Source organism: Diospyros lotus, unplaced genomic scaffold (assembly GCF_014633365.1).
Source record: "Diospyros lotus cultivar Yz01 unplaced genomic scaffold, ASM1463336v1 superscaf1, whole genome shotgun sequence".
Classification (NCBI taxonomy): domain Eukaryota; kingdom Viridiplantae; phylum Streptophyta; class Magnoliopsida; order Ericales; family Ebenaceae; genus Diospyros; species Diospyros lotus.
In genome coordinates, this window is record NW_026267104.1 from 5935216 (window position 1) to 5957342 (window position 22127).

The 22127-nt window shown below is 31.9% G+C and overlaps 3 protein-coding genes across 3 annotated transcripts; 1 reads left to right on the top strand and 2 right to left on the bottom strand.

Annotated features, from left to right (window-relative positions):
• Positions 1–1410: 1410 nt before the first annotated feature.
• LOC127792853 (probable inositol transporter 2) lies at positions 1411–7954 on the bottom strand. Its single transcript, XM_052323470.1, has 6 exons — positions 7688–7954; positions 7473–7543; positions 4072–4407; positions 3243–3350; positions 2544–3146; positions 1411–2168 (listed from the first exon to the last, which is right to left on the bottom strand). The coding sequence occupies exons 1-6, from the start codon at positions 7818–7820 to the stop codon at positions 1686–1688; spliced, it is 1734 nt and encodes a 577-aa protein (XP_052179430.1). The 5' UTR covers positions 7821–7954; the 3' UTR covers positions 1411–1685.
• Positions 7955–14207: 6253 nt separating this feature from the next.
• Positions 14208–15221, bottom strand: LOC127793088 (uncharacterized). Its single transcript, XM_052323870.1, has one exon. It carries the CDS (start codon positions 14941–14943, stop codon positions 14485–14487), a length of 459 nt encoding a protein of 152 aa, XP_052179830.1. The 5' UTR covers positions 14944–15221; the 3' UTR covers positions 14208–14484.
• Positions 15222–20554: 5333 nt separating this feature from the next.
• On the top strand, positions 20555–21284 carry LOC127793178 (glutaredoxin-C9-like). Its single transcript, XM_052323970.1, has one exon. It carries the CDS (start codon positions 20725–20727, stop codon positions 21055–21057), a length of 333 nt encoding a protein of 110 aa, XP_052179930.1. The 5' UTR covers positions 20555–20724; the 3' UTR covers positions 21058–21284.
• Positions 21285–22127: the final 843 nt, after the last annotated feature.

Sequence of the window (22127 nt, forward strand, 5' to 3'; positions counted from 1 at the left end):
AAGTTTGTCGCATTAATTAATTAATATTATTTTATACTATAACGGCACAACACCCACAATTACAAATCTTAATTTTATTATTATTTTCGTCCAATGTAATGGACAAAATCTTTTAAAGATGAATTTTGAAATATACAATTTAATGGTTAAATAACAAAAATAAGAAAGTTGATGGTGGCAGCGGCAGCTGAATCTCCCCTCCACAAGTCGATATGATTGAGAGCAGGAGATGGCCTAATCGGTTGATTTATAAAGTTGATTTTGGAGATGTTCGAAAGGTTAATTACAGTCGCTTCAGTTGTAAAAAATATATATATATTTTTTATTTTTTTTAACTTTAATTTTTTAAAAATATTTAAGGAGCTTTTAAAAAGTCATTTTTTTAAGAGATTTAATAACATCAAAATGATATATTTATTTATAAAAAATACTATTAGTACATAATTGTATGCATCTTGAGCTATACAATGATGTATCAATATTTAAAATGCTCTTATCCAAGGTGGGTGGTGAGACACAGTAAGATGAGAAATATTTATGTTATTTATGTGTTTTGTGTAGATTAAGATATACATAAATAATATACAAATAACATGACCTTTTATTTATATAATAGAGCAGATATGTGTCACTTTGGATTAGGAATCTAAAATTGAAGATGGATTTTGTTTTTATATCGTATTCTTAAATTATAAATCGGTCCAATCAATCATCCTTCTTTGGATTTAATATCCTGATCCAATTTTGATTTTAACATAAATTATTATTTTGTGTAATTTTCTTCTAGAGGTAAATTAAACTATATATGTTTGTTTGTTAGGTGACTCTCAAATCATCTGATAGCTTTATAAAATTCCTAATAATTTTAGGTGGACTCAAATCACAATAATTATGTGGTAGGCTAACGATTAAACAAAATATATTTCCAAAGGTTAGAGAAGGAAAATTAACCCATCATTGAGAAGTGAAGTTGATGTGTTGAAGGAGACATTGTGGTGTCAATTGGACCACATTATCTTTGTCCCCTTTCCACTCTTTCCTTCCCCCCACCTTCCAGTTGGTGATAGAGCCACAATATTATTATTTTTATTTCTTTAATTTGCTGTCTGGAAAAATGTCAGATGAAGAGGACAAATGTTCCATTTGTTTTCGTCTTTTGTACTTCTATAATCCTCAAATCATTTAGTCCTTGTCGAAGCTAACAATTACTTTTATTATATCACAAAATAGAAGCATGCACAAACTACACCCCAATTTCTAATCAAATAATATGAAAGATTAAATATGCGATTAAAAAAAGAGACCTAATTTTTTATTAATTAAGTCACTCAAAGAATAGTCCTTTAATTTCAAGAGCTGCATGTCCGAGTAGTAAGATAAACCTTTTTCTACTGTTAAAATTTAAATCACTTTTAAGACGAACATACAAACAAATTTCTAAACTTCTAACTATTACACATAATTGTTGCAATAACAATGTCGTGCTATGTACGAAAAGTTTCAACAAATCCAACTCATATCTATTGGCTTCTTCCTGATCAGAAAATTAAGAATTTATGGGTGCATGTTCCCACAAATTGAAGCGTCAAGTACTTACAACATATATACGCATTATTAGATAAATAGACGGAACCTAGAGCTAGGCAGAAATATTTTCAATGCACCAACATATCTTCATGTTTTGTTCACACATTTTGATTCTTCTGCTGTGCATTAGGCCCCTTCTCCCAGAACTTCAGTTGCAGAGCTCTCATCTCCAGCATCTTCTCGATCTCTTCGATGGGAAGCCCTTTGGTTTCTGGAACGAAAATTAGGACAAAGAAGAGGGCTAAAACAGATATCACCCCAAATATAAGGAATGTCCAAGAAGTCCCTATTGCCTGTGTCAAGGAAAGGAAGGACTGGGCAACAATGAGGTTTGAAATCCAGTTTGATGTTGCAGCTATGCCTCCACAGATCCCCCGGAACCTTAAAGGGTATATCTCCGAGTTGACAATCCATGGCACAGTTCCCATCCCAGGAGAGAAGAAGATGATGTAGAGTGCTAAGCCGATGAGTGCAAGCCATCCATACTTGCTTGGACATCCTCTTGTGTACCATAACCTGTCATCCCCCCGACATTTATCCTTCACTGTATCGTTGGAGAGCAGACAAGCCCCGGGAAACAGCTGCAACATTAACAATTTTGGCAATATGTGAAATATGCAATACTACAGCTAAGAATAATTAGCCACCAACTTGAATTTATAAATTAAAAAAAAAAAAAAAAAAAAAACCCTGTGAAGGAAGAGCCTAAATCAGATTTCTCAAGCTCGATCATTTGAATTCTTTTTTGTATATGGTTCATCCTCTGTTTATCTAAAGGCCGAAACCTTCAGAGCAGAGATCAGTACGGTGAAAACTATGTATTATGCTGTGCTTACCATAAGCCATGGCTTATCTACCCAAAAATGGCAATGATTTTCAAAAGGAAGACTCAATTCTATCCTACTAACAATGCATAGGTTTTAAGAGTAGTTCTATTAAAAGAACGTGTCCTTTACCTTGTTAGTTGGTGAAGCACAGAATCCACAATCTGGAGAAGAAGCCTTCAAGCATTTCATACAGTCCCAATGAGCAGAAGTTCCTGCTGAACTGTAATCCGGGCAGGTGTATGCAGCATAATGAGACGTTTCCAAAGCGCTAACAGCTGGTGAGTTTGTTGTAGTCTGGTGAAAGACTGCTGAAAGAAGGCCGAGCGAGATAATAACACCAAACAAGCTCATGACAAGAAGCTTCTTCCTTCCCGTCCTATCAATAAAGTAAATGCTCACAATCGAGCCACAAGCGTTGAGTCCAGATGTGATGAGCGAAAGAAGGAGAGCAGTTCGGTTGGATGCAAAACCAGCCAACTGAACTATTGTGGGGCTGTAATACATAACTGTGTTTATGCCGACAAATTGCTGGAAGACCTGGAGGCCGACACCGGCAATGAGTCCTCTTCTCACTGTTTTTGTTTGGAGTAGCTTGACAATGCTAATCTTCTGGCAAGATTCCTTTTCTTGAATTTCTGCTTGGACTGATTCTTTAAGGGCCGCAATCTCTGCTTCCACATCTTCTGCAGGGTATATTTTCCTCAGTATGGCATCTGCTTCTTCTTCTCTCCCCTGTTATTTGTCAAATAATGATCACTAATGTGAAAATAAAGAAAAATGAGAATTGAACTTTTGAGAAGTGGTTTAGAAGCAATAAATAAAAAGAACCTTGCGGTATAGCCAACGAGGAGACTCCGGAAGTAGCAGCATCAGTGTGAACTGCAGCAAAGCTGGAACTCCAGCAATTCCGAGCATCCATCTCCACGTTCCCCGTGCCTAATTCAGAGTAATAGAGGATAGGAACAGCTGAACAAGTGAGATGTTTGTCGAATAAAACCATTTAGAGAGAGAGATAGAGAGAGTTGTACCGGTGTAAACTTATACAAGAGATCAAGATAAACATATAATATAATCAAAAGTCGGGTCCTAGCTTCTATTAAAATATTTTTTGAACTAAAATATAGAATAGTCATGATAATATTGAAAAATATTTTAAAATTTTTATTAAACTGTTTGTTTCAAAACTGTATGTTAACGTCAATAATAAATTTATAATTAAAATAGTATTTTATAATGAATATAAATTATCAAAAAATTAAAATTAAAATTAGTGTTTTATTTTTTAAGTACATATTCAAAAATAAATTCTAAAAAGAAGTCAAAACATATTTTTATAATAGATAATAAAATATATAGAGAGAGAGAAATTTAAATTTTAAAAATATATTAAATGATATTAATTATCCGACATATGAATAATTTAAGTTTATTTGTAAAATATCAAATAAATTTATCAGAAAAGAAAAATCAAATAAATTTATTTGTAAAAAGTCAAGAAGTCACGTAAGAGTTTTTTTAAAAAAAATTAAATAAGTTTATCAAACATGTTGAAAAAAATAAATATTCAGAATATTTTTTATATTTACTTTTTTCACTTTATATTTTAATTAACAAACACTATCTAAACATACAAAAAAAAAAAATTGTGTCTTTTTACCTTGGTGAAGGCTAAGTTGATAAGGTATGACAAGAACTGGCCTCCAGTGATCAAGAAGCCATTGGTGCTGACTAAGGCCCCTCGGATTTTTGCTGGGGAAGCTTCTGATATGTACAATGGCGATGTCATTGACGCCATTCCAACGCCAAGTCCAACGAAAACTCTTCCAAGGATGAGAAGAGCAGGATTTGGAGCTGAAGCCATGATAACAGCTCCAATGAAGAAGAGAAAATCGGCAATTAGGATTGCAGTTCTTCTTCCATAACGATCGTTCAACCAACCACCAATAGCAGCGCCGATGATTGCTCCTGCAACTGCCATGCTCACAATGCTTTCCTGCAGGAAACATCGCCATTACACAATTTTACAGACCATATCTTTGTAGAATTAAATTTTAAAGAACGTTTATCTAAGGTGTTGAGGTTTTGAATGCTTTCTGTCGACTTACTGAAGCTAGATTGTCCACGATAACTCAAGAACATAAAAGAAATACAAAGAACATGAAGAACAGAGTGTACAAGCAATCTGCACACACACAAAGGACACCAGAATTTACGTGTTCGGATTCGTAATGAATCCTACTCACGGCAGGGGTTGATCCCTAGTCAATCCACTATAAAAACAAAAAATGATTACAGTACAAGAAGCCTCAAGAACTTACAAGCCCGTACACATGCTCTCCGACATATACACAGACCACTCTTGATCTTTCTCTCTCTCAGTTTACAGTGATTCACTCAACAGAGAAAAGCAGGAGATACACGCACAGAACTTCCTTTTTGGTATTATATCTTTCCGTATGCTCTGTCTTTATATATATAAGAGAATGATCGTTAACTTCAAGGAAAAAAAATAAAACAGTTGGAATTGGATAAAGAGATAAGGGAGGATGGCCGTTGGAGCTGCAGTCGACAGACTCACTAATTTTGAATCATCTTCTAACATAAGGCAATTTTACGTAAGTTTCAGTTTTATTACTGAATGTAAGGTTAGCAAAATTTTGCGAACTGCCATGACTCACATTAATCTTGGAATTTGAATCATAAAGTAGAGCTTCAACGAAAGGCTTACAGCTAGTCACAAGAGGAAAATTTAGGATGGCAGAAAGCCTAGACAACAAACTTCATTTAGCCATTCATTTCACCACAAGGAACACTTGCCCAGCAATTCAGCATTCCAATTAAAAGTAGAGCAAACGATAAGGATTGATCTTTGTACGCTGATACAAAGGCAATTCATCGTCCTTGATCTTTTTTGCTTCAAGGACTCCTGTCCTTAATTTGCAACCGAGACAACAGCTTTACAACTCCATAATCAGAATTCTCAGTCCAGGATTCCCAAAAAGAATGATATAAACCCATCGCCCCTTGTATGTGTCCGGACTAATCAATAAGAGCAAGGGTTATTACATATATATATTACCGGACTCGGCCAATAATCTGAATCAGCCTAAAATTTTTTCCCAGATCACAAGTTAATGCAGCTTCTGCTGATAAACACTTAAAAACTATCTGTGAAAAACAAAATTCATATATAATAATTACCATTTCCAGCATATTAATTAAATAAAAAAATCATTTGTAGTAATTGTAGCTTAGCCTTCATAACGATTAATGCATTTCAAGTCTTAATTAGCATCAGAAAGATTAGGCTAAAATCTATTAAATCCCTTCAAAGTTTACAATTTTAGATACTTAACTCTTGTATAGTTTTATTTTTGATTTAGAATTTCGTTTGACATTATTTTTTGACCAGAAAATTAAATTTACGTATAATAAAATTACTACAATGCCCAATTAATCTTAAATAATTCTATTATTACAATCAATTAAAAAAAACTAAAACTTACCCTTAAGAGAAGAAAAGTGACACCAATTAATGATTTGAAAGAGAAAAATAAAGAAAAAAGTACGAAAAATATAATCACTAACTTAAGAAAAAAAGAAAGTTTTAACTTTTGAAATTAGAAACACAAATATAGTATTTGAAAATTCCATCAAGAGGAAAAAAGTTCAAATAATTATGTGTTTAAACATTCAACAAAAAAATGGCATTTACTGATGAAAAACAAGAAAATTCAATCAAAAATTTAATTCTTTGAAATTTATTTTACTTGCACGATTTGTATTTTTTTTGGAGATAGATTAAAATTTTGTTTGAATTTAGAAAGTGAGTGGAGTTGGTGTTACATTATCTCACTTTTTCCTTTATTTTTCTCTCTCAAATTAATTATCAATTGACTCCAATCTTTTCCACTTAAAAGTAAGCTTGGTATTTTTATTTTTAATCATTAACTTATAATAATAGAATTATTTATAATTGTTTAAGATTAATTAGGGTATTATGGTCATTTTTTTCTAATATGTAAATTTAATTGAATTTTTGGCTAATAATAATGTAAAAGGAAATTCTCAATCAAAAAATAAAATTATAAAAAAAAAAGTGTCTTAGATTATAATTTTTTAGGAGAATAATGAATTTAAGCTAAAAAATTAAGCCAGTGTTAATTAATAGAGTTACAGTAAAGTAGCAATTGTGGGAATTGGCAGCTAAGCATTTATCCAGGAAACAGGCATGGTAGTTCATGTAATTAGCATTTCTTTGGTCAATAGCCATGAATGCCCTCAATCAATGATGCAGTGTGCCAAGAAACGTACGGAGGCATCACCGGGCATACTGGTAATCTAGATCCTAGAAGGGCAATTAAGTGATTGCCGTCTTAGTTACGTATATACTCCAATATACCCTCTTATTTTGGAAATACCTCAGAAATATCCCCTCCTAATTTGGCAACAAAGTTCACCGTCTTTCTATTTTGTAAAACAGTCACCATCACGATGAAATACATAGAAGATGAAGTAGGTAAAAGCAAACAAACAAAAAAAACTCTTTCAGAACTGCCACTTATTAAACCTGAAGTCGGCAAACACATTCAGGGTAGGGCCTTTCTGCAAAACCTTAAAAGCAAGGGGGCGAATTTGAGTGATCATCAAATTAGAAGGGCGAATAAAAGAAATGGGTATTTCAATTTCAGTACCTCAGTGTATCCATTCAGGGAGAGGGAAAACTGAGGCGCATTATTGATTATATTCGAACGCAACACAGCAAGGAAAATAATATTTTTACAGTATTTTTATACGAAAAGAAAATTAAAATACTATACTAATAATATGTTTATAATTATGAACTATTTACTAAGTATTATAACATCTAATCTGAATGAATTATGGGTTAGAAGATAATTTTTTTTATTAAATCTGTAGTTATATTAACCATGTTAAAATAACAAGAAAATGAGGGACCTTAGGCTTGCATAAAAAAATAATAAAATATTAGAGTTGATTGTTTGTTTGTTTTTATTTTTTTAAAATTAATATGTTTAATGCAATTTTGTAGTTTACCTGCAAAACTGTTTCCTTATCCACAGACTTGAAGTCATCTCTAATGTAGAGCAGAGCCCCTGATATAACTCCTGCAAAACAGCAAAATAGAACCAGACGGAGAGGACGAAGACGAAGAAGAAGAAGAAGAAGAAGATTGAGATTAGAATACATATAATCTGCATATACATACATATATATATATATATAGAGAGAGAGAGAGAGAAGGTGATTACCGGTGTCGTAGCCGAAGAGAAGGCCACCGATTCCAGCGGAGAAGGCGAGGCGAAGGACATAAGGATTCCGCCATGCGAGCGAAAAGCAGTCTCTGAAAGCCGACGTATCCGTCGGATGTATGGCTCCTTCCATCTACGTCTTTAAAATGGAGACAAGGAAATTGAGTTTTTCCTCGCGTTTTCTCGGTGTCTCCAAACCCGGCCTTGTTGGCTTATTCCTGATATTGGATAGAGAGGGGCGGAGGGGGGGGAGGACAGGCATCAGAGAGGAGCATGGCTTGGTTCTGCTTATAGAGCTCAACATTTTCCCTTCCTACCACCGGAATTACGATTTTGCCCTTCTTATTTTGCTTAATTTCCCCACTTCTATTTACTATGCAGTGAAGAACTATGCTGAGTCATTTGACTGTCGCATTGTGTGTCTATTATATGCAAAGGGCGCATAAAAAAGAGACACTAAAAAAATTAAGAAACGAGTGCACAATAATATATATATATATTATTTTTTTAATAAAATTACAAAAAATATAAATATAATTTATAAATTTAAATTTTATATAATTATACAAATAATTAAAATATTTATAAAAGAATTCATCATTAAATACGTACAATGATATAAAATAAAAATTATTTTTAAAAATTATCCCAACTTCTTGTAAACATTTTAAAAGAATTCGTCATATCTATAAATTTTTGACACTTTTGTTTAAAGTGTCGGACAAATATATTCGTAATTTTTAAAATTTTTTAATAAAATTGCATATCCATCACACTTACAATACAAATACAGAAATGATTTTTTTTTTTTTTTCTGATACTTTCATGCTACTTAGGTTATATGAGACGAGAGGGACAATTTTGACATTTGCTACATATTCTAACTCAGAGCATATTTCATATTTTCTAAATTGGCCTCGTACATGTTTTCATAAACTCCATATTAGATATGGAATTATTTTTGAAAGAGTTATTATTTAGGCAAGAAAACTAATATTTTAAGAGCATTATATTTTTTATTAATTAGAAGGTGGAAGAATTTTATTAATGATAACAAATATAATCATAGACAAACTACACCCACAGCCTTGACATTTATACAAATAGTTTAAGATATTTTTTAGAAATACCATACAATAATATATATATGTGTGTATAGCATTTTAAGAAAAGTTTGGTATTTATCTATGACGACAAACATATCTATTACAATTACTAAAAGCTTAAATCTCGAGTTCAAGTATCGTAAATGACAAACACTCTTTTATAGATCTAAAAGATAAAAAAAAAGAACTTAATAACACTATTATAAAAGATAATAAGATAAAGAGATTATTTACCTATCATTCGATATTAGGCTTTTCTTTTAATTAAAAAAAACAAAAAAAAAAAAGGAAATGAGGACAAAGAAACACTACCGAACATCTTTTTCTTTTAACATATTTAGGTCTTTCATGATTTTGAATTTACCCACATGGAAAGTGGAGTTTATGGTCAAATGTAGTAATAAATAATAAATTTGATAAATTTTAATTCAACTCAACTCGAGTATTTCGATGCAATAAATACACCAAGTTAAATTGAAGTATTTTATCAAATTATTATGATTAAAAATTCAATTCAATCAATTTACTAAATATTTTTATATAATCAAACTCAGACAGTACTCTTGAAGGAGGGGTTTAATCTCAATAATAAGTTGATGAAAATTCTGGAGTGGGCGGAGAGTGGTAGGTTTGAAAGATTTTTAGTGGTTTGACAGATAGATATGCAGTTGAAAGCAGGAAGGAATAAGAAAAGAGAAACAAGGCAAGTAATGAGTTGGGGGAGATGGATAAGTGTGAGTGATTAAACATAGTGATAATATATAACTTAAAAAAATCAGTCAATTTGACTCCTGCTGCTGATTTTGCTCATTTTTAATGTGTCAAGGCAAGAGTTGAATAAAGCATAAGTTTTGGCAGCTTTTGTGCTTAACCTAGCTAGCTAGCTAGTCAAAGAGATGAGCTCAGGAGGAGACTGTCAGACTAACATTCAAATTTCAATCTTATTATAATCAAACCAACCCCTCAAATGATTGATAATTACAGCTTTTGTGGGTTGGATTTTGCAAATTAAATAATATATAGTAACGGTGAAAGGGCAAAATAATGTCAAGGACAAAGCTCATCAACTCTATCTAATTGACAGCCAAACAAGAAGTTCTTTCCAGCTTTTGTGGTTTAACCTTCACATATAACTGCTATATATGTTCGTTCAGTTCAATGCTCTGTGGCCCAATAGCTTTGTAATTAAAACTATTTCTTTTCATTGATTTTGACCACCCATTTACTTTAAAATATTTTATTTTCACAACAAAGTATTTTATAAATTCATTTTGATGTCTGGCTTCTATTTTTTTTTTAAATATAAATTAAATAGTCCACATTTAACACAAGTACTCACAGAATTGAATAATCCCTATAATATGTATAATGGTAAAAACATTTTCTTGCCACAATCACTCTTAACCTAAATAAGAAAGAGTTATTCTTAAAAATACACTAATATCATAGCAAATAGTTTTAGTTATGTCCAAGATTAGGTTGGCATAATTCTAGCAAACACTTCCAATATATGTATATCATTGTTCATTGGATCTTGCAAAAGAGATCCACTAAAAGGAAAGGGAAAAATTATATTCTCAAGATTTTGGCTTCTAATTTAAAGTAGAATCATGCTTTTATGATAGGTCACTTCATGTGGTATCCCTCAGTATTTAATCCCATTTTTCGTTTTATTTATTCGATAAGCCTATCTCACATGACAATTGACTAGATCCTTTTTTATTATGACTTTTTTTTTATGATTTCTAAAAATTAATTTATTTCTTAATTTTTTCAAAAAAAACTAATTTATTGAACACATTTTCCTAAATTTATTTGAGCTATGAAATTACTAAATTAGTTAATAATTCTTAAAGGATAATGTTAGGAGTCATGACTGATAAGGGTGTTAGTTATTGATTATGTGGTGCTTCCTCATTAAAGGAGATGCTAGGCAGATAATGTACTATTGTCTCATTTGTCTAATATCTCTTCTAAAGACGATGCAACACATGACTGATGACACTGTCATTAATTATGACTTCTAACATCACTTGTTCTTAAATTATTTAAAGTGATAGAATGTTTGAAAACAATAACATTAATTTGTGTGTAATATTTATTTAATAAATTAAAATATTTAGATGACCCCATCTTCGTGCATGCATGCATTGGGTTAATTGCCCTTTTGCTCTTTTTTATCATTTAGATGAGGAAAAGATAAAACATAATCTCTAGCATATTATTCATAAATCAAATTTAAATAAATAAAAACCACCCAATTAATTGGACCATGCTGGCTTGGTGTCCCTTGGATATATTAATATAATAGATGTCAATAATTTGACATTATCATATGGGTAATGGATGGATGCCATTCTCTCATTTATGCCAAAACTAAAATGGCAAAGGGGCCAATGATGGCGCATTATACAAAGGTTAATTGGAGATGCCGGCAGCCACATCAATGATATGATTCGCCCACCCTTCAAAGGTGGATGGATTTATTAATCCTTTCAAAGCAGCACATAAACTCACTAAATGCATTATTCATCACACAACACGTACAGTTTTTGAACCCATAAATCTAATTAATATTGAGCCCATAATTGTGAGTTATGAGTGCTTAATTAATGAAATAACCAAAATCAAGGACGCTATCAGTAACATGCCATCTCTATTAATTATGTGTACCAAATACAAGACATAATGTTTTAAAATAAATAAAGAAGTTAGCCAACCAAGGTTCATATATCCTACCTTAAAAAGTCGATATCTTAGGTCCTACCTGAGGAGAGGTGTGTTGGCACATGCTGCTGACTAAAAGAGTAGCGGAAGAGAACAAGCTTTTGACATTTCCTACTTTGATTTCAACTAATTAGACAGTGAAGGAGAACCACTGGTTCAAGTCCTACACTTATCCATTACTCTTCTTACCTTTCTCTTTTTATTTCCCTTTATTTTTGATGATTAATCACCTAAAAGATTATTATTAATTAATAAAATCAAATTACTAAGAGGTGACTGATTAACATCCATATATTAAAAAAAAAAAAAACAAAGTGGCTCCTATATATATATGTGTGTGTGTGTAGAAATAAAATTTGGATTCCATAGAGGCTTTGCCTTGTTCAAGGATGGATCTGGAAGAGATAAGCTGTGAGTCTGAATTGCAAGCTGCTCGTGAAAATTGTACTCAAATCAAACTTTATCAAAAGATGTCCTTTATTTCCTTTCAATTATGGGGGGTCTAAGTCTAACTTTGCCGGGCAAAGGCAGTTAGAAAGACCTTTCAAAGATGACAACTCCTCATCAGTACTCCATCTCCATGGACATAAAGCAAAAGTTATTCTTTCCATCTCCATCTTCTTCTCCATATATATATACTCACTCAGACAATTAAGAGAAGAGTGGTCAGATTTTGCCGGCCAATTCCCCCATACATACCGCACGCAGAGAGAGGCGACTTCGTTCTCTCTCATCCTCTTTTTTAGGCCTTTCACACGCTAATCAAAAGATGACAACATTCATTTAACTTAAAAACAAATAAAATATTCTATAAAGTATTTTTGAAATTTAAGGTAATTATGAAAATTATTTTTAATATTTGAGAAATATAAATTTAATATTGTGTTATAATTTTTCCTATAGTTAGTAACCCTAATTAGAATATTTTTCATTGACTCAAATATTTACATATTTAAAAAAACTTTTCTCTCTCTCTCAGATAACTAAATAATCGTTCTTGATATTATTGTTTTTACTCTCTTCTAACACCTTGTATATTCTCACCCTTTCTCTAGCCACCAAATAATCATTGTCATTATCATTTTCGAAAAGTTTTTTTTCTTCTTCATGAAATTCAACTGTATTTGTTTTTACTTTCGCCTATGCAACCATCACCACCAATCACTTTATTTTTGTCTGGCATGAAATAATTATTCTTCTTTTTTTCCTCTCTTAATTTTCATCCTTACTAGGGTTTGATATTAATTCAAACTTAGATGTAAAAGATTTGATTAAACTCTAACAAATCTTCTACATTTAAATTGGTATTAATTGAACCCATAGGCGAGCTCATTTGGGTTCTTCTAGATCATGATCAAATCTAGATGTAATGGGAGTTTGATTTGGAAACCTAGATATATGGGGTTTGAACCTAGTGGTCATTTGCGACTAACAACCACTAGTTATTTCTTTTTTTATTTTTACTTTTCCAAATTTTGGAGGAGAGAGGAAAAAAAATGAGAATAAAGGAGGTTATTGATATTTTTGAAGTATGAAGGGTATTTTTACAATAACATTAAACCTTATGGGTGATTATTGCAATACCCCAAAAAAAATATGACAACATTTTAAATCTTGTATTCTTCTATTATTTTTTCTTATTGAATCATTAATCACTATCTTTTAAATAAATTACACTCAAGAGACTTGGTGTGTGTTGAGGTTAAGTAAAAATACAAAAATTTCTCTGATGTTTGAGAAAAGGTAATGACCCTTATGATATTACAACTCCAATTATATATTTCTCTCTGTCATTGTCAAAAATGTTAGTATAATAAAAATATCATTGTATTTTCTCTCTCTTATCTTTTTATCCTTGTTCTTTATTGGGAAAACAAGCCAAAATTAGTCAATTCTTTTATCCTCATTCTCTATTGGGAAAACAAGTCAAAATTAGACAATTTTTGTCGATCTCTCTTATTTCTTTGTGGTTCGATGATGGCTTAGCCATCATCAAACTAGAAAAAGGGAGAGAGGACTAGGTTTCGACTAGTTCACTATTACAAGGAGAAGATAAAATGTTAAGGTATTTTCATTATATTAAAATTTATTACATTTCTAAAGTAATAGTAAGAGAAAATGTAACCAGAGTCGTAAAGTTAAAAGAGATCTGTATTATTTGTCAAATATTAAATATATATCTCTATCACTTTTTTAAATCTCTAATGTGTCGAGTGTAATTTACCCTAATTATCTTTCTAATTATCTATAAGATGAATTCATTAGACACGTATCATAAGATTACTTGATAGCATTTGTTTTTAAAATTGTCACCCTATGTAAATGTAAATGAGGTTCATCACCATGTAGATTGAGTCTCTCACAAATCCCAGGTAGATAAAGTTTATTACCAAACATTATCATGATGTAAGTTTGAGTCTAGCACATATCCCTCTGTATCTTCATTTTAAGCGGATCAACCATTGATTAAGAGATGAAATCTAGGTCAGTGCCTAAACTAATGTTAGCCCATACTTAATTTATGAGTTAATTTAATTATGAACTAAAGATGATCGTGTTTGAGAGAAGGATCGAGAAGATGTCTTAAAAGATTATCCATATAAAAATGCTCTCAATATAAAAGTAATTAATTCGACACAGAAACATAATTTCTAATATAAAAAATAATTAGGGTTGGTCAATACTCAATAAACAAACAAACAAATTTACATAAAAACTTGATTCAAATATATGAATGGAAGATGATGAAATTTGAAGTCGAAAACTGTCGCTACATATTCACAATGGATCAGTGATCCTCTAATTCTAAATTCTACATCAATCCCACATTCTCAAAATCAAATATAGAAATTAAGATATATCTACGCGCGAATTGATAACGATGATCTAAGTATGTGCAATCAGATTAATTTCGATCACAAATCTTCAAGCAAAAAATGATTGATTGATTGATTGATTACCTAATTAAACTAATTTCATGCGATTGTAAAACCTCTCGCGCCTCGCTCTCGCGATCTTGTTCGCCGCGCAATTCAGTAGCCGTAACACCGGCTCGAAGCAAGCTCGCAGCGGCTCGCCGACGTAGGCTCGCCAGCACGAGCGAGGCGGGAGCTTGTGCTTCAGATTCTCCCAGAACCGAGCCAGCACATTCTGGTCGCGCTGGATGAGAATCGCCGCCGACTGGACGTAGACCGAGGCGGCATGCTTGACGAGCTCGTTGCGGATGGAGATGTTGGCGGAGTCGAAGCCGGAGGGATCGTGGCTGCCGGCGCGGCGGGGTGGCGAGGTCTCGATAATGTCCTTCAGGCTGGTGTACCGGTGGAGCTCCTCGACGTTGATCGAATCATCGGTGTTGACGGAATCGCTTCTCAGATTCAGCGAGGAAAGTTTTCGCAGTTCGTGACGATGAGGGAATTTGCCCATCGCTACGGGCCATAAGAGGGTGGATTGCTGGTAGATTCAGGCATAACGAAAACGAAAATGGCGGTTGTCTGGTAAGGCGATCCAATTAGGTGTGATCTTCCATCATTTCGGCCATGAAAATACGGGAGAAGATGCGTAAATTCAAATAGATTGTTAGTAGAGCTTCTATTTTGGATGCATGGTTTTGATTTTCATGGAGATCTAGAGAACATCTTTCTATTAGTAATCCCAATCTGTTGGTAACCCTTTGAAGTAGGGCAATTGGCTTGAATCCTAAAACCAACGCATGACAATATATCATTGGTTTAAGATGCGACCATTGTGGCGCCTATAAAACACAATATACTTTTTTTTTTAATTTAGTATTTTATTTTCGTGCAAAAATAATTTGAAGAATATAAAAATTGTATGTTGTTTAAATACGTTACTTTATGAGTTATGTTCATGGCATCCTTAACATTATATTGGATTTCTATTTCCTTTGTTATTTCTCAAAAATTGGAGAGTTTTGAGAAATTTATTGTTATTTGGGCCTGATCTTGTGAGGTCTGAGTCTTTTTTTGGGCTGCTAGCTCAGTACTCATAGCCCAAAGCTAAAATTTGAAACAATACCTTTTGTCTAGTAGTGGCTATTTATGCTTGATTCATACGGATTTAGTATTTAATTTCAGGGGTTTAATTCTATATTGACAAATTACATTACTGATATATAATATAGAAGTTTGCATTGGACTGATTGAGCCGGCCGACCCTATTCAGTTCAAATTAATATAATTAGAAGCTTAATCCCGGGGGAAATTAAACATAACCAAATGAATGTAACAGTTTGCATGCATAAAATGTTTATTGCCCAAAGCCCAAAATGATGACAATTGAATGAATGTAAGATCCATCCCAGTTAATGAAGGCAATAATAATCAAAGGTAGGTATAAAATTAGGTTACTCAATTACCTTGATTTGATATCCAAGTTACTATAAAAGTGAATCCAACCTACCCAAAAATTGTTACTAGAAGTTGGTATGTTAAATGTTTAGGTGGTAGGTGGTTGATCATGATGCCCTCTATTCCTATAGAAATGCATGAGTTCATCTTCATTTGTAGATAGAATAGTTATTCTTTTTACACTGCAAAAAATTCATAATTTAGTGGTGAGAGAATTCATTACTAAAAAATTTAAGAACGAAAAAACTCCATCATTAAAACTGACGTCGTTAAAATTTAGTGATGAAATTTACTAACGAATGTATTTAGTGACAAAATCAACCACGAAAGATACTCGTCATTGATCAATTACGGGAGACCCTATCACTAATTCAAATCTGAGACGGAGGTATACCCATCACTAAATCAGCAATAAGAAATCACGTCGCTAAATAAGAAAATAAAAAATTATTTTTAATAAAAATAAATAAATTTAAACATAAATTAAAAAATAAATTATTTAAAAAATTTATAAATAAAATAAATATATTATTTATTTTTAATATATTAATGAATAATATTTTTTAATAAATAAATAAATTTAAAAATAAAAGATAAAATTTTTAATCGTAAATAATTAATATATATTAAAAATATAAATTATATAAATAAAATTTATGATAATTAACAATTTATTTTAATTAATTGAATAGAAATTAAAATTTTATTTATATAATTAATATTTTATTGAAAAAAATTGACATAATAATTTTTTATTTCTAATTTTTTTATCTTGTTTAAGTAATTAATAATATATACACAACACAATAATATATACATAATATGCAACTATATAAATGTAAAAATAAATAATAATATACATGCAATAAATATGAATAACATGGATAATTTTAATCTAAAAAATATTCAAAGAAGTATTTAAAAGTTAAAATAATAAAATACTAAAAATATAATGCACAAAAAAAAATACTTTATAAATTTTGGTGATACTTGTATCTTCTAAATAAAGACTACAATAAAAATAAAAAATTAAATAAAATTTTGAATATGAAATTGGGAGTGGAGAGAGGGTGAGGAGAAGGAGAAGGAAAAGAGAAATGAGAAAGAGAGTGTCCTAAGAAAGAAGGGGGATTTATAGGGGAGGGGGCATGGCCGCACGGGGGCTCACTAAACGTTTTGTTTAGTGACGGGATAGCCCGTCACTAAAATAAATTTAATTTTTTTAAATATTTAGTGACGAAATATTATGTCGATAAATAATTTTAATTTTAATTTAAAAGGGGAGGGCACAACTAGGAAAGGAGGGGCGTGAGGTTAGCTCGTTAAATGTTTTGTTTAGTAACGGGTGTCTGCCCGTCGCTGAACATTTTTTTTAGTGATCAGTCAGCTCGTCACTAAATGCAAAGAGTTTAGTGACAGGACAACCCGTCCCTGTTTAGTGACAGGTTGCACGTCACTAAAATAAATTTAATTTTTAATTTATTTTTTTAATATTTAGCGATAAAATATTTCATCGTTAAATAATTTTAATTTTTATTTAATTTTTTAATTATTTAGCAATGGGAATATTTTGTCGCTAAATGAATTTAATTTTACTGTAATTTTTTTTTAAATATTTAGCAACAGGAATATTCCATCGTGAAATAAATTAAATTTTATTTAAATTTTTTAGCTAAGGATTTTTTCATCGCTAAATTTAAAATTTAATAAAAATATTAAAAATTAGTTAGTGATAGAATATTCCGTCACTAAATTAAAAAAAATTAGGGACGGAATATTGAGCCGTCTCTAATTAGCAACAAAAAAATTAAGTCACTAAATCTGTCACTAATTTTTTTTTTTTTTTTGTAGTGTTATGCTTTTAGTGTGATTTTTTTTTTAAATATCTCGAATAACATGACAATGTATCGAGTTAAATTGCAAATTCATTTTGCTTACAATAATTTTGAAGTTTTCAATTATTGTTGCTGCTACGTAACAATAAAATTTGTAATTAAGAAATTCCTGATCATGTCATTTTGAATTCCACAAGAGAGAATATAATTAGAGCAAAGGTGGACCTAAGTGAGGTTCAGTTGGGTAGATCTACTGAGCTGAATCTAAAAAAGAAACAAAAAAAAATTAATTTTATATTATTTTTAACTCAAGCCCAACTCTCAAAATCACCCCAAAATTATTATATTAAAACTTAGCTCAAATAAGTCAAATGGCCCAAATCCATTAACTCCTAAGTCCTAATCCATTTCATTTCTAAATTTATCTCATTTCTTGCTTTCTTTCCCAATTCCCACAAGATTTTCTTTCTTCTTATTGCTACTACTACAGTTGAAAAAGTGTTTACTGTAATGAATATTGTGAAGAATCGATTGCATAATAATAAGATTATAGACCAATGGATGAATTATAATTTAGTTATATATATTGAAAATGATGTATATAATAAAATTGATAATGAGATCATTATATGACGTTATCAAAGTATGAAAAGCCGTAAAGAATAATTGTAAAAAGTTTTTGCATTTTAATATTATCATTATTGTCTTATTTTTTAAATTACATTTTTTGTATTTAAGTTTGCCCCCATTGAATCAAAATCCTAGCTTGCTCCTGAATTAGAGAGCACAAGATAATATCTATGCAAACACTTCAATATTTAAGTTAAGCACTTGAATTTAAAGAAAACTTATAATCAGTACTGAAATTAATATTAGAGACATTCTTTTAAAGGTGAATATTTATCTATTTATAGAAGAGTTTGGAGATTTATGAAAAACATCATTGATATTCAAGATTTCAATATGATTAGAACTCTTTGTCGATGAAGCTTATTCATTATGAGATTCTTGGAATGGTTTTTGGCATTATGTTTGCATTTTACTTGGGACTTCCTCGCCAAAAGCAAGATCGTTCTCTATGAGACCTTTTATTCTTTCAAAACCTTTCTTGTTGGTCTTCTTTTTGAAATTGTCATTGATTACTATGGGGAGACCCTAATCTATCAAAATTGTCAATAGCCTTCTAGTGAGTTTTGAGGTGCATACATTCTCCTCTTTTTGAAATTATCAATAATCTCTCAAAAACTAAATAATTTTTTGAGTTTTGAGATATATACTTTTTCCTGTATTTAGAATTATCGACAGTCTCTTAAAAATTGAATAGTCTCTTAATTTTCTTTTTCTTGGACTTAAGCTTTCTCTATAATAAGCTTAATCTCTAACACATCACATTTTATTAGAAAAATACATCACATTTAATTATAATATATATTATAAGATTTTGCTATCCTATGTTTGGGCAAAAGATAATGGGTAATTTTTATCATTTTTGAAATACACCTTTGAGCCTGATAATAAAATGTTTTATTTTTAAATAATTTATTAATCAATAAAAATACTTGTACCGATAACACAAGTCATATTATTTTTCAAAAAGAGGAAGATAAAACTGTGAAATAACAGATAAAAGTATATCATGAGGAGGGGGGAAGGGGCGGGTGCACAGAGTTTGAAGAAGCAGAGACAAGGACTGACCGTCAAACGACGGCGGGGTAGACGTTACTTGTCGGGTTGTCGGTTCCCTGAAAAGTAAACAATTTAATAAAAATATAAATTATAATTACTTTCTCTTCTCATTCAAATCAAACGAAACCGATTCTCGCATGCATCCATAACATTATATATATATATGTATGTATGTATGTAATATCACCGTACCATTTCTCTCTCTTCTCTCAGGTGATTTCAGGCGGGCAGGCAGCCCGCCAGCCCACGCCACGCCACCTTTGTTCTGTTGGGATTTTGTTACTATTCACTGCCCCCTTCCATCGCCATTTCCACGTCAGCTCTTCAAATTTTTTTCTTAGTTTTGGAAAAATCAAGTAAGTTTTTATATTTATTTAACCCTTTTCAAAATACAATATTTAATTTGATCCCATAATAATCAAATTAAAGAGAAAGGAACTATTTTTACACATCCCCTATCCTATTATCATGGGGTCCTTAATCTAACTCTAATGACTTAAAATAGCTTCAATTCACAGTGCATGAAACTGAGAAGTGTTGCCACATGTCTATTACTACTACTCCTCTAGAGCTCCACTGATCCTAATCAATCTTCTTACTTTTAACATATTTAATTTATTTTAAACAAATTTTTGCACTCTTTTGTGTAAATCCCTATAAATATAAATATAAATATTGGAGCTAGCCATGTTTACAATTAGGAGGCATGGACATTAATTAGAATAATATTAGGAGTCATTAGTTATGAAACATTTTTTCATTAGATGAATCTAAAGAAATTATGTGTTGTTGTCTTCTTTGTTTATCATCTTTTCTAATGACATCATAACATTATGTTTAAGTATATGAATCAAAAGGGGATTTCACTTCTAATATATATGCATGGAAGGAAGGAGGAAGACGTGGACGTGGACAAAGAGGGGAGGGAAGGCATGCCATTAAAGGTGGATGATGATGATGATTAGAAATGGTACTCTGAGTCTGAGCAACCACCCAACATATATATAAAACTGCCTCAGACTTTGCCGGCTTCGCTTCAGACCCATCCCTCCTTTTCCAGCTAAAACCTAAACCCCTCCCTTATTCTCTCTGCATGCAAAGCAAACCCTAGGAGCCCCAGTCCACTTACCTTAATCTCTCTCTCTCTCTCTCTCTCTCTCTCCATCGTTGTCGCTTCCTTTTGGCCCCATCTCCATCCTCACTATTATATATAAAGCTCAAAGGCATTTGGGATTTGCCGATCTCAGCTGAAATTGATTAATCAATCAATCCAACATATACATATACAAATATAATATAATACGCGAACAGAGGGGATGATGGAGAGCGTGTACCAGAGGGTGCGGCGCCTAGCCGCCGGCAAGGCAGTGGTGGTGTTCACGGTGAGCGGCTGCTGCATGTGCCACGTGGTGAAGCAGCTGCTCTTCGGCCTCGGCGTGGGGCCTTCCATCGTCGAGCTCGACCACGACAAGGCCGGCGCCGACATCCACGCCCTCCTTTGCCAGCTCGCCGGTGGCAAGTCGCAGCAGCCGCTCCCGGCCGTCTTTGTCGGCGGGAAGTTCTTGGGCGGCATCGAGGCCGTGATGGCCTGCCACATCAATGGCACTCTAGTCCCTCTCCTCAAAGACGCCGGCGCTCTCTGGCTCTAACCATGACTACGCCCGCCGTCGACGACGTCATCACCGATCTAACATAATCGCCGGCAAATCTGACATTGCCCATGTTAGAAGATCATGACATTATCATGCTTTTTAACTATATATCCCATATATTTATATATGTATATATAGCGACAGTGATGAATCATGAATTAATTATTACGTAGAGACCATATGTCTCTACTCTGTGGTTCAGACTTCAGAGCTGTTTGGTTGCCCGGAAATATTAACGACAAGGTTGCTTAATCATAAACTGCCTCTCTCCATTAATCATTTTCTCTCTTTACTTTCTTAGCAGAAACTATTTGTTAAGGATCAGTACACTTTTAGTTGCAGAAGTTATTACAGGCCACTTCTTCTTCACCCTTTGAGGTTTATGGGTTTGGTTGTAAACCTGCAATCGGTCGATATGAAGCATGAAAATATATATGAGGCATTCGTCAGAGAGAAACTGTTAACTCACAATGTATTTAATATAGGAAATGATTTGGGTAATTAATAATCCTATAATATTAAAAAAAGAAATATGGTTGGCAATTGAAAATAATTAATTTATATTTTTCTATGGGAAAGTTGGGTAAGGACTAAGGATACATCATTTTTAATTTCATGGTGGGTAGAGGATAACAATATTATCATTTTAAAAGGGGCAGTGACATTAATTAATTTCTAGCAGAAATAAAGGGAAATATATATTCATACAAATTTGTATATAAGAAATTACAAAAATTGATTATTTAACATATAAATATTAATAGGCGACTTCATTATATATACACATGCATGAATCATGTAATTAATTACCTTATAAATACTAGCTAGGGTGGGTACCTTTTAAAAAGTGATGATTTGGGTATATGTGCTGTAAGAAGGTGTCACTTTCCTTTTTTCCCCAGCAAAAAGAGGTAAAGTTGAGAATTAATGGATATTTGTGTGCCATAGATCAAACTTAGTCTTTGTTTAATTCATGAGGCTAACTTTAAGTTATATAAGTGAAGAAAATTAAGTGTATCTAAAACTCATTCATCACACACATAATATCTCTATTAAATTTTGGTCAT

Bases quoted from the DNA above. Each gene is read 5' to 3' on its own strand.
- LOC127793088 (XM_052323870.1), bottom strand. From the start codon at position 14,943: ATGGGCAAATTCCCTCATCGTCACGAACTGCGAAAACTTTCCTCGCTG.
- LOC127793178 (XM_052323970.1), top strand. From the start codon at position 20,725: ATGATGGAGAGCGTGTACCAGAGGGTGCGGCGCCTAGCCGCCGGCAAG.
- LOC127792853 (XM_052323470.1), bottom strand. From the start codon at position 7,820: ATGGAAGGAGCCATACATCCGACGGATACGTCGGCTTTCAGAGACTGC. The intron at 3,351-4,071 runs GTAAAAAGACAC...ACTCTGAATTAG, and splicing joins TCAACTTAGCCTTCACCAAG to GCACGGGGAACGTGGAGATG. The intron at 2,169-2,543 runs GTAAAGGACACG...TTAATGTTGCAG, and splicing joins GTGCTTCACCAACTAACAAG to CTGTTTCCCGGGGCTTGTCT.